Raw genomic sequence first — 12,461 nt, 5'->3', positions numbered from 1 at the left:
AATACACTATGTTAACCTTGGTTACAGCAGCAGGAGGATGAGGTGTTTCAAGAAGGAAACTCTGATGTGACAGACATCCTTAGAATCCAACACCTAAGTCAAACAGTTTTTATTCTGACATGCTTACTGGGAGGGTCACATCGAGAAGTCTGCTCCATGTCCACGGAGCTAGGGCTCTAGAAATACTGGCAACAGTTAGTGCATCCAGGACCTCAGTGCACAAAATACGATTCTGGTTTATTTAGAATTCTGCAAAAGGAACCTTCAAGTTCCAGGTTCCTGGAGCTTGCCATTAACAACACCAGTTGCCACCCCACCAAGGAAAAATAAATGGCAGCTTATTATTGATCCACAGCTAAGATACACCGCTTCACCAAGTCTGGCCGCCTGCCGACAGAACACCGCTGAGGAAGTGCAAACCAGAGGTAAGCTGATGAGACTCACCAGACCCAACAGCACTGCTGGAAAATGAACGTTTTTATTAATTGGGGCCTGCCATAGCAATGCATAGGGAGAGCAGTGACTGACATTAAAACATCCACAACATTCTACGTCTACTGCCTGCTGCGATTGGGTCCCCTTCTACACACATCAAGACACTTCTGAAAGAATAGTTTAATAAAAGTGCAATGAACACACTCCTTATCTTTGTGAAAGGTCTTTCTGGAACAATGTGTTATGGGAGTAAAGGGTAGCTGACATGATTAAACCCAATTTAATCAAGACGATGACATCACGCCAGTATCTAAGTGTGTGAAGAGACTCGACCAAATACTTTTTGGTAATATCGTCTAAATTATTCTCACCAAAAATCTTGTTTAGACTTCATCTCAGCATTTTTCTAAAGATATTATTTTGATTACTTGAAAAATGTGCTTGATAAACTTTTTATTTTAAACTGAATATGATAAAATATGTACAATATTAGAAGCACTCCTAAGTGTATCTGTTTATGTGAGTGATGAAGCAAAGCATGCAGTGGTCCTTGCTTGATATTTCCATCTACAATAACTGTGGCCACTGATCCAACCCTAATCCAATTCCTGGCCCTAATCACACACACAAAGGATTTGTACTATAACAATATCTAGGCTGCACACAGGAACAGATGCTGCCATACACACAGAAAAACAGGAACATTTAGGCTTGTTAGTCTTTATTCAGACAGAAAACATAAAAGTTTTCTGCTTCTCTAGTAAGTTAATCTGTGTTTCTATAGAAGCAGCTCCACTAAATCTTTCATGTTTGTTCCACTACATAATACAGATCAATTTCTCCGCCTTTTGTGGCAACTGTTTGTTTAGAAAATGTGCCGTTTTCTAAATATACAGACTGTGCTGAATTGATTTTTTAAGTGTTTTCAATAAAAATTTAAAAAGGTCAAACAATAAAACTTGAGGTTTGAGGAAACCATTTTCCAGTTATCAGCTCTAACAAGTAAAAAGCATCATTTAAAACATTTGGTGAGTATAAATGCTTTCTCATTTAATTTTACAATTTTCATGGCAATCTTGCTTAAAATAATTGTGCTGTTGATTCCACTTTCACTTTACGCCCCTGAACCCAGAATTTCAGCCAAATCTCATGAAGAAGCTGGTTTCCTACATGCTCCAAAAGTAGCTTTGCTCAACAAAATGGATATTTGAAATTGTTGAAATTTACTTTATTTAATCAGGGTTGCATCATGATGAAATCCATTTGTTTGAATACTTTGGATTATTTGTAAGTGTCAACATTTTCACAATACTTTGTTTTTTCCCCAAATACAGAATTGTTTATTCTTTATATCTGACTAAGTGTTGCACAAAAAGAACTTTAATTCATTGACTGAATGTTTTTATGGAGATAAGTTCACTCTCCGCTTACTTATATCCTAACTATATTGTTTCACAAGTAACTATTTTGATGCAGAAAACATGCAAAATAAGCAACTAAAACTTTAGTTGCCAATAAATGAGAAAACACAGACTTTAAGTTTGTGCAACATGCTATAATTTCATCGTCTTGATTAAATTGGGTTTAATCATGTCAGCTACCCGTTACTCCCATAACACATTGTTCCAGAAAGACCTTTCACAAAATTATATAATTTCTTTGCTCAGAATACAGTCTCATTAGATGACCTTTAGTAGAGGTGAGAACATGAAGTGGGTGGTGAAAAGATGTCAAAGTAATATGAAGTACATTTAGTTTTTCTACAGTTTTTAGTTTTATTTTTGCTACTTTTCTGGAGCAGTTGGTGACCCGACGCAGCACATTTCATATGGATCACCCTGTTTTGCTCCTCAGATTTGACAGAAAAAGCACACATTAAGAGTGCTGTGAAATATTTGCCACTTACAGATTTCCTTATTTGTCAATGTTAAATGTTTCAGATCATCAAACAGATTTTAATGTCAGTGATAACTTCAGTAAATCAAAATACCATTCTCAGATGTAGATTTCATAAAAAGTTATTTTTTAAAGCTTTTTGTACTTACTGCCAGGCATGGAAATTCAAAAGGAAAATTTAATAGAACATCTCTGACCACATAAAAAAGGTCGAAAGACCTCAAAAAGTTTCCCTCGATCTAACAAAATTCAAGAACAGATGAGAAGCAGCCAGTGACATCCATCAATTTGAGAAGGAAAGTTACAAAACCAATTGTGAAGCTTTGGGATTTGAGGGAACCACAGTGATACCTGATTATGCACAAACAGAGAGAACACAGAACAGAGGCAAACTTCCCAGGAATTGCTCACATATTGAAGTTACTCCAGGAGAACATCAATGACTCATCTGGCAGTTAACAAAAGAAAAAAGAAAATATAAAACTTACGGAATTAACTAACACAGCATTTAGCAGTGTGATACTTAGGGGATGGAATCCATCTTTGAGTGGGTCAAAAGAAAAGCAAATTAAAGGTTTTGGAGTGGCCTAGTCAAAGTCCAAACTTAAATCCTTTTTGTGATACAGGGCATTCTTGCTTGGAAACCCTTCAATATGTTTAATTTAAAAAATCTGCAAAGCACAGTGGACTGAAATTCATATTACATATAAAGGATGTATTTGTGTAATTATTCAGGTTATTTTATAGTAAAAATTTGTCTGAGAGTCCCAAACATTGCAGTGTGACAAAAAAAAACAGCAAATATTTAAGGGAACAAATACTATTTAACAGCACTGTAAATTAGGACGACAAAAATCAACATACATGAAGACATGTTTTTTTATGTTTACTTTACATGGCTATCAAAGACACTTACTTGTCTCCCCCATCTCATATTCACTGTCTCTCAGCAATTCAAAGATGTCCACCTCCAGCTTGCCTGTTGTAGAGCGGTTGCTGCTCCTGTTGATGTTATTTTTGGCCAGCGTGATGGCTAAGCGCTCTCCCCTGCTGCACTCCATAGGATCGTCAAGAATGGCAGCTGGCAAAAACAAAGTAAAATACAACAAATAAGAATTGAAAGATACATTCTCTACACTTACACTACAAATCAGATTTTTTTTTTTTTGATTTGACGGAGTGGGACCTGCCTCACCAGGTGCTCCAGTGGTGCACAGATGTCTCAAGCTGGGGACTTTAGCATGTTAATTTTGATTTATTAGTTACATAGATTTTAATATGTTTAAATTTTTAACACAATTATTAACTTTTTCTTTATTCTCGATACTAAAGTCCCGAGCCGGAACCTTTATATTGCATTTCTGGTAAATCTGCTGCACCAGCATCATCAGCAAATAACAGCAATAGATGATAAAGCCACTTTCCTTGTTTAAAGAAAAAGAAAATCGGCCTGATGGGATGCTGGAAACAATTATTGTGTGCAAGTTTTGCAAAAAGGAGTTAACCTATTTCTGTGAAGCTATTCCATCTCAATGCAAAACATGTTGCAGCAAGCACAGATGTCCCCATCGCAAATGTCAGCGTCTACAGTCCACATTTCTAAAGAAGTATTTTTTCAAAGAAATTATATCAGTAGTCAAATGTTCCTGAAACACTTGAAAACTGAATAGCACTTTGCACCAATCTGATAGTCAAATAACCTAAATGCCAGATTAAAAACATCTTTGTTGAGGAGCTCATATGTCTCTTTATTCAATAATTTAACAGTAAATAAATTAAAATTAAATTGAAATGTTGCTTATTTTGTCGTTATATGGTTTTTGATTAAATTCCAATTAATTGTGATTTTTTTTCCTACATGGAATAATAATTTGTGTCCTTTTAAATCTTACAAAAGCATGCTCAGTAATGAAATGGAAGCTACAAATGCACTATCAATCTTATTTTTTAAAGTTTTTAAAACACAGTTTTAAAAACTGTCTGCACGCTAGTCACCTGTGCAGACAGCTTAACTTAACTACCAGTACTAATGTTATATTGCCACTTTCTTATGTTTATATTATTCTGTTAGCAGTGAGAAAAAATCTATGTTTTTTTGTTGCATGTGGCACATCTTTAAGGTTTATCATATGGTAAGAACCTCAAACCAAGTCCAGTTTCTATATTACCTGAGTGTTTTAACATTTTTAAAAACACAACATAAGTAATCATTTTGTTTGCTGCCCCAAGCATCTGCAGCTTTTTAATGCTTTCATGAAATCAGTGCAGTAGCTTGCAGAGTGAGTCTACAACCAAATTAAATCATTTTACCACTGCAACATAAAACCGTGCTGAGGAAAAGTGTTCCTCTCACATTTGATTTATGTTCCTTCTGGGTGCAATATTTACTGTACTGTAAAACTGCAATCAGGATAACTAATTTGTCTCTTGTGCTGGGCTCTTCTAAGCAAGTTATGGAGAGATTATGTGTACTTTGTGCTCTATACATGTGAATAAGTACATATGAATAAGATCGCATAGGGCATTAAAAAGCTAAGGTGATATTTTTGCATGCATGCTGTGATATTTTAGTCACATCGTGAATGTATTCACTGACCTTTGACAGTACAGATATTGAACTGCTGGTTAAACATTCATAGCAAACATCCGCCGTGTTCTGGGCTGTTAATCTTGGGAAGAACTTGAATGACATATGCTTTCATACATTTAAAATTAATTGTCTCACGGTTGGTTAACTGTCTCATGGTTTTCACTGTGTGTCTGACCCAAAATAACATTTTTTATGACCTGTGCTGGATCAGTACTTATAAGAGCCCTAAAAAGATTTAAAAGTCCCCTAAACAAATGTAATATAGATCAACTTAAAGATGTCAACACAACCACTTCTTCAGGAGGTAATAACAGATATTTGTATGAACGCCAAGACTGCAGCTAAGTAAATAATAAAAATGACATCAAAGCAGCAGCAGATGAGTATCTGTCCTATTTGTTGTACATAATTCCATGCTTCAACACAGCTGGATTTAAAGAATGTCATTAGGATGCTTTGTAGGCACGAGGTACATGTTTAACATGGAGTACAGACTTCCTAAAGAGGCAGGAATGATCTAGCGATTAACAGTATACAGTACTGTGCTAAAACTATTAATTCACCCTAACAAATCATTGAATTCTGCTGAACCAATCATTTCAGACATATAATACCTTCTAATGCAGACTGCTTCCACAAACATTTGTGAAAGAATGTGTCGCTCTCGGGAGCTCAGTGAATTCAGATAAGATACCACATGTGCAAATGAGCAAAGTTGTCACATTTTTTTGCTACCACATATTCCAGAGTCAGTTTTTAGTGGTGTTACAACAAAGTGGAAGCAAGTCAGCTACAAAGCAGAGAAATGTGAAATTCACTTGGAAGGGTCAGAGGAAACTGAGGCATATACTGTTTTGTACAGCCAACAGTGTAGAGAGCTTCATAGAATGGGTTTCCATGGCTGAGCCACTTATATTCAAACCTTACATCACTAAGTTCAATGCAAAAAGCTGGATGTGGTGATGTAAAGCATAAAGCAAGGTCCAAAGACGTTGACGATTGAATTTAGTGCATCCTCAAGCTCCAGGTAGACGTTTCAGTCTGGGATGAGTTTGTGCGGAGACTGTGAGAAAGTACAACAAATACAACTCTTAGAAAAATTTGGATTGCCCCCTAAACAAACATCTAAACTACAGGAGCAAAATGAAGACTATGTGAGGAAACCGTATCTTGGATGATAAAGATAATGGTGAGAATAATTTTTAAAAAGCTTGCCAAACTTATATATAAAATAATGTTGGCAGCTAATTCTACAGAAAGAAAGTCATTGAAGATGAAAAAAGCGTTTGTCAGCACACATACACACAGCATGTCTTTCCATCTTCAGTAGGACTTCCATTCATTTGTCGTTCATTCCTAGGCCTGTCGCGATAAACGATAAATCAGTTAATCGTACGATAAATTAAACCTATCGACCTCATTTTAATTATCGGCTTTATCGTTTCTTCCTGCCTTTTATTCTTTCTGTTGATGACACTGAATGAAAAAAAGCTCAACTCAGGTGCTCTCCACTGACCCTCCCTTCCTCATTTCCTAAGTGTAAAGTCCAGCGCGCCGACTGTCGGTCCATTTTCACAACCTGAGAGACCACACATTAGCCGACAGAAATCGGTATAATTGTGTGGTGTCCAGCCACACAGCCATTATTTTGGACTTGTAGCGAAAAATAATGGCTACAAGTCCAGTTAACTAATTTTAATATCAGGCATTAATCAATGCTTTACTAGAATCTACCTGTGATGCATGTGGCTAGAGTCAGCGTAAAGTCCTGACGGAATGAAAATCATTATAACCTATTTATGTCACGATAACGAAGAACAGCTGAAAACTTACCGGGTAGCAATTTGGCTCCAACTCCTCCCCTTGTCATTTCTATATTATTTGCACGAAATGTTGAATAAATATTAATGTTGTTTCCACATATCTCCGATGTCCGCTGGACTTCGGGTTGAGCCATGTCAGCTGTTTGGGATTCCCCTCCGTAATTTCCCCTCAGAAAGCGCGGATTCTGATTGGCTACCTGTCACATTCTGATTGGCTACCTGTCACATTCAACAGGCTGCGTTAAGCTCCCAGTCGGGAAAAACCCCTGATTTAGATCGGAGCGGCCAAGACGATCTAAATCCCACTACAGGATGATCGGTTATGAAATCACCAGCGACAATCTCAGATCGGCCAACGATCTAAGATTGGCACAAGGGGAAAATAGGGGCAAAAAACCGTGTAGTGTGAACTATTGCATCAGGTAGTCGGATGTGCCCATCTTCTCTATTTAAATCTAGTGATTACTGAAGGGCAATATAGTATACAGACTTCATAATCTGCACTCTTTTGGTTGAATGCAGTATTTATTTCCACTTTGGCTTTATGTTGTTTAGTTTTTATTCAAGTACGCTTTTTGTTAATGGAGACTGAGAATCCTTTTTATTTTTGTTTTTGGTTGTTTTGTTTATTTAGCTTATCAGTTCCAGTGTTATGTGTTCTTTTGAAAATAAAGTGTATCTATCTATGGCAGAAAATAAGCGTGCATTATTAGTCATTTCCATTAAATCAATGTCAAAAGGTCTTGAAACAATATTACCGTTTATCGCAATAATTTTTTAGACAATTAATTGTCCAGCAAAATTTGTTATCGTGACAGGCCTATTCATTCCTATAGTCTACTTGACCTTTACCTTACACTTTAGTCCTAAACATAACCCAAAAACAGCTCTTATTCTTATGGGGCCTCGGTGTTGGGCCCCATAAGGAGCAGTCAGTCCCCACAATGTAGAATTTGTTCTTTACACAAATACAAGCTCACCCTAAAATCTAGCAACATTAGCTTCTGTATTTACACAACAGTCATTTGCTTTTTTCCAGTAAAAAAAAAACAAAAAAACATCCAGCTCTGCAAACTTTATTAGCAGTCTGTGGTGAAGGTTGTTTTTCTGACATGCGGTCCCTCTGGAGCACGTCTAGGAAATCTTGTCTGTAGTGAAAGTGAGAGAAGAGCTAGAAACGTGGTTGGAGACCACAACAGATATAGAACTGTACACATTGCTTCTCGACAGATTTGGTGAGGAGCTTCAGATTGCAAGTTACACAGACAATTTGTATTGTTCTTTCCTGGTATCTTTAGAAATCTGTTTTGCAATCGTCCCAGAATGATTATTTTTAAAACCATCGAAGTAGCTGACAGGGATTTTTAAATAGCAAACCTTGCATTAAACTTTGCTCCAGGTATATAAAAAGCTGTTGGCCAGCTTACATGAATAAAAAGAAAAAGATACAACACTGAAAAAAGGGGACGTTTTTAAAATGTTCACTTATTCATTACTGCAGAATTTGGTTCTTCAATAAATTCCTTTCTACCTGAGGGAGTAGATGAGGTACATCAAGGAAGTTCTGTGGAGAGGTTATTGGTAATTAGTATGGGGTTAAAATGTATCTTTTTCTTTTCTTATATTAATGGCAGATTTCCACCTACATGGTTTTGACGCTTAGACTATCTAACTTAAAGCAACACAAACTGCTCTGTTGACTAAAATCGGTTGAAAATATGGCCTGATAAATATGCTGAGTCCATGTCCATGACTGGATAGCCGGTCAGAGGACAAATGTTCATGAAGAAATGAGTTTTAGAGCTTCTTTTGGCAGGAGGAGGGAAACTCATGCAGTAATTGACTGATAATTTTTATTTTATGGCTAATTTGTTTATGGGTACAGCTTTGGAATCCTGGCATTTACAGTCTTGGATTTGCAGCTCCAAGACATTAGATTTTATGATATGGTTTAAAGTTTGAAACTTCCCTGACCTTCTGTTTTCTACACCATCAGTTTTTATACTTCTCTGAATTGTGACCAATGGTTTTTGTGATCTAGGAATACAGATGCCTCACGTATTTCTGGAGAAGGCTAGCAAAGAGTAAAAACACACTCTACTGAACTGTCTACTGTCATCTCTTTTAGCTTAATGTCTGACAAACGCTTTAAGCAAATGGTAACTTTAGCAAAACTTTTTACCAGATCTTTTATAAATTAGTTCCAGCTAATGTGCTGTAAATACTTTGATGGACTTTGTCCTTAAACAGTTAGAGAAGGGTGTGGTGTCAAATATTTGTTGCCCGATTCAAAATATGTTTTTCTAAAACATCACAATGTGATTAAATCGTTATGTAATAACATTAATACTTATTGTGTCATTCAAAGAACACTAGGACAAGAGATTTCCAATAAAAGTTTGACCTCTCAAAGTCTCCTTTTTAATCTATTTAAATAGTGTTTACAGCAATCACATTTAGATTTTTTTTCAATACATTCTTTTATCCAGAACTTTTTTTTCCCATGCTTAAATCATTGAGCTTTTGTTCTATTTAAGTTATGTTCAAGACTAGGCTAAATAAAGTTCCCTTATTTTACTTCATTTTACAATTAGAGACCTATCTTAACTTTTTCTTTGAATTACTGTACATCAATTGGTTCATTAACCTCGAGTCATGAAAGCATATAAGAAGTCAGTAAGTCGTTCAGATATGGATCAGGTGTAATGGATTACAGCTTGCACTCAAATGCCTTGTCACCCATTTAGCAATCCTGGGATCTTTTTTTTTTTGCTATGTCTGGTAAAATATGCAAAAAATGTAAACAACTGAACATTTCAGCATAAAATCAGCATCAGTGTGATTGCTTTTGAGCAAGTTTTCAGTTTTATCCTTTATTTTTACCTCATAGTTTATTATATTGTACAACTTGTGCTTATCGTTGATGGATATTAAGAGAAATACACTTGGCTAAAATGCTTCAGCTGTCATGACTGCGCTGAGTTAATTGGCTTATATGCAAAGCATTTTATCACAAAACCTTCTATTTATGGCTTTAACTAACTGAGGGAAATGTTTTCCCAGGACCAGCAAATAGAACGTAAGACCTGAAAAAATCTTTAAAGGATTGAGGGCAAAAGTAATTCTACATTGGAGTGTATTGGGGACAATTCAAGGGTGAGCAAACAATGATACAGGAAAAAGTGTGCCTCTTTCACATTGTATCCACAATGTAGAAAACCTGTCCTATAAAAACACAATTTTCTCTACTAAATTGCACTATAGTATTAGCTCCAAAGATTTGACTCCATAATCACATGGATCTCAGTCTTAGGTCCTTTTAGAAATTTCAAAAATTTTAAATATTGTAGATATTTTGGATTAAGACCATTGTTTTTCATTTCATGAGCATATTACTTAATTTATTTTTAGGTTGTCGTTTGAATTTATGTTGTGCAGTTTCATTTAGACTTTAATGCTTTTGATTTTCATGAGCACTTTTCACATTTTGAGATCATTTCATTGACATGGTTGTAGTCGAACAGTTATTTTGTAAACATTAAGAGTTCACCTTTTTTTTGTAAATCGAAATGGTATATTAATGCAAAACAGCATTTTGGAATATTTCTACTTCGACACTTCCACTGGCACTAAAAAAGGAGCTGAATAGGCAGGCACATTTAAGGAAGTGAAAGATGTCAGAGCAGCAGCAATTAAACCTCTGGTGAAACTGCGCTGAGCGTATCAAAAAAAGTTCTTCTCAGTCCAACACTTCGGAGAATGATTGTAAACAGCACAATGGGGGAGCATTGTTGTCATGGGAACATTGTTGTCATGGTATGTTGAAGGCTGAGTGTCAGAAAGGGTAGGAGCTTCTTTAAAGAGACATGGGCCTTTTTCAAGGCACCATATTGCACAGGTGCTATAACTTTAAGTTACTTTTTATATATACAACATTTATATAATAACTGAAGGTAACAGTTATTTGATTATGCTGTAAGAAGGCACTACGTGCCTGGAAAATACACAATACATCCCATTTAAGTAAAATAGTTGAGGATCTGGCACACAAATCAGAAAAACTGTATTACATCATAATCAATTAAGACAGACTATTTTTTGTATGCTGGTTTTTTGCATTTATTTTGTTGCTATGAAAGGGCACCTCATTGGTTTAATTAATATACTTGATACTTTCTTGTAATTTACAATGAACAATAAATATAAAAATCTATTTTTGCATCTTTTTATGTTCTGTTTTTGTACTTATTTAAATAGCTTTGAATTATGTAAATAGACTGCAACAAGTGTCTCAATAAAAATAATTGAACTAAAGAAACGCTTTGTTTTTCAGTTCAATTTTGAAACTGATTTTTGTGATTTCACAGAACAGTAAAAAAAGATTCTGTGATTACAACGTGGGAGAAAATAAAACTAATGAAGACTAAACTGGATGATTGTTCAATGAATCCGCTTGTGAACATTGAATGGGTTTAATTTGGTTTAAGCGGATAAAGTGTCAGAATACAGATAGAGGCATTTTGTTTCTCGCAGCTTGAAGACACATGGACCAAGAAATTTAAACAGATGTCGGGTGTCTTTAAAAGAGAAGCAGCAACAACAAAAGAATAATAAATGCAACATAAATTCTCATGGTAGACATTAACTCAAACACTTTTTGAATATGTGTCACTAATTTAGCTTTATTTATTCTAAGTCTGAATGCTGGAAAATTTATATTGGCTATTTATCTGCAAAAAAAAAGAAAAAATAAGCCCACCACTTAACTAAAAAGTCCAATTTAAAAATGCATTTCCATCAAACATAGAAAGGGCGTAATAGTCATGGCAACGGATTTCACACCTGGAAAAAAAGAACTGCCCTCTCTGAGCCTCTTTGATCAGTTTAACGAGTTTTTACATGTCATCCTTTCACATAGATTTCACAATGAATATTTTATTTAAACTCAACAGTTAGTCTCCACTTTCTCCAGTATCGTTCAATATAACATGCATATTCAACTCGCCCAACAATGTAAAAGCAAAAATATCAAAGGAAATATTTTCACTCACATTTTATGTATTTATTTAGAACTAATTATCTCGTTTAAAATATTTTAATAATGAGTTTTGCTAGGAATTGCAGCACTCCAACCGTTTTTACATTTACTGAGCAGTTTATTCATCCTGAACTGGTTATTTAATGATTATTGTTTGGTGATGTTAGAAGTGTAATACTGTATGTTTTCTACTTCAGCTGAACAATCGAAGCAGGCGTATAGCTGATTTCAAATGGTATTAGACAACATGGAGTCAAGAACCAGATTCTTATTCAAATACCTTATCTAGAGGAAAGGATAAGGAGGGACTACTTTATGACGACTTACTAACAAAAAGAGGAATTAAGACTACAAAAATGGTCAAATGTGCACAAATAAGCTTTAATCATTCTCCAGCAAGAAATACGTACCCTTCACTTTTCCTAAGTTTTCTAGCTGCTGTTGAAGTGGTAGACTAGGGTGGTTCAAAATTTTAAGGAAGTGAAGCAGATAAGAAAGCTGTAAACATCAATAATTATTTAATTAAAATAGTGTTTGTACTAGTGTCCATGTCTACATTATTCATGCTGAAGCTAAACTCAAATAGAGAAACCAGTTGTGGTGTTTGAGGTATCTTCTTACAGGAAGAACATCTCAGAGTCACAGCTTGGTCTGCCTGGGTCTCTCAGCATTGACTTGG

General features: G+C 35.4%; 1 protein-coding gene across 8 annotated transcripts in view; it reads right to left on the bottom strand.

The window, feature by feature from the left end:
- The window catches only part of grik4 (glutamate receptor, ionotropic, kainate 4), a 353,167-nt gene that overhangs the window by 160,072 nt on the left and 180,634 nt on the right, over window positions 1–12,461 (bottom strand). For all 8 annotated transcript variants that reach the window (XM_081614530.1, XM_017308264.2, XM_008425649.3 and 5 more), the window contains one exon: window positions 3,248–3,412. In XM_081614530.1, the coding sequence (XP_081470656.1) occupies window positions 3,248–3,412 (165 nt within the window). The remainder of the gene's footprint in view (window positions 1–3,247; window positions 3,413–12,461) is intronic.

This window comes from Poecilia reticulata, chromosome 13, assembly GCF_904066995.2.
Source record: "Poecilia reticulata chromosome 13, P_reticulata-male-v2, whole genome shotgun sequence".
Taxonomy (NCBI): Eukaryota; Metazoa; Chordata; class Actinopteri; order Cyprinodontiformes; family Poeciliidae; genus Poecilia; species Poecilia reticulata.
This window is presented reverse-complemented; position numbering and strand designations above follow the sequence as displayed.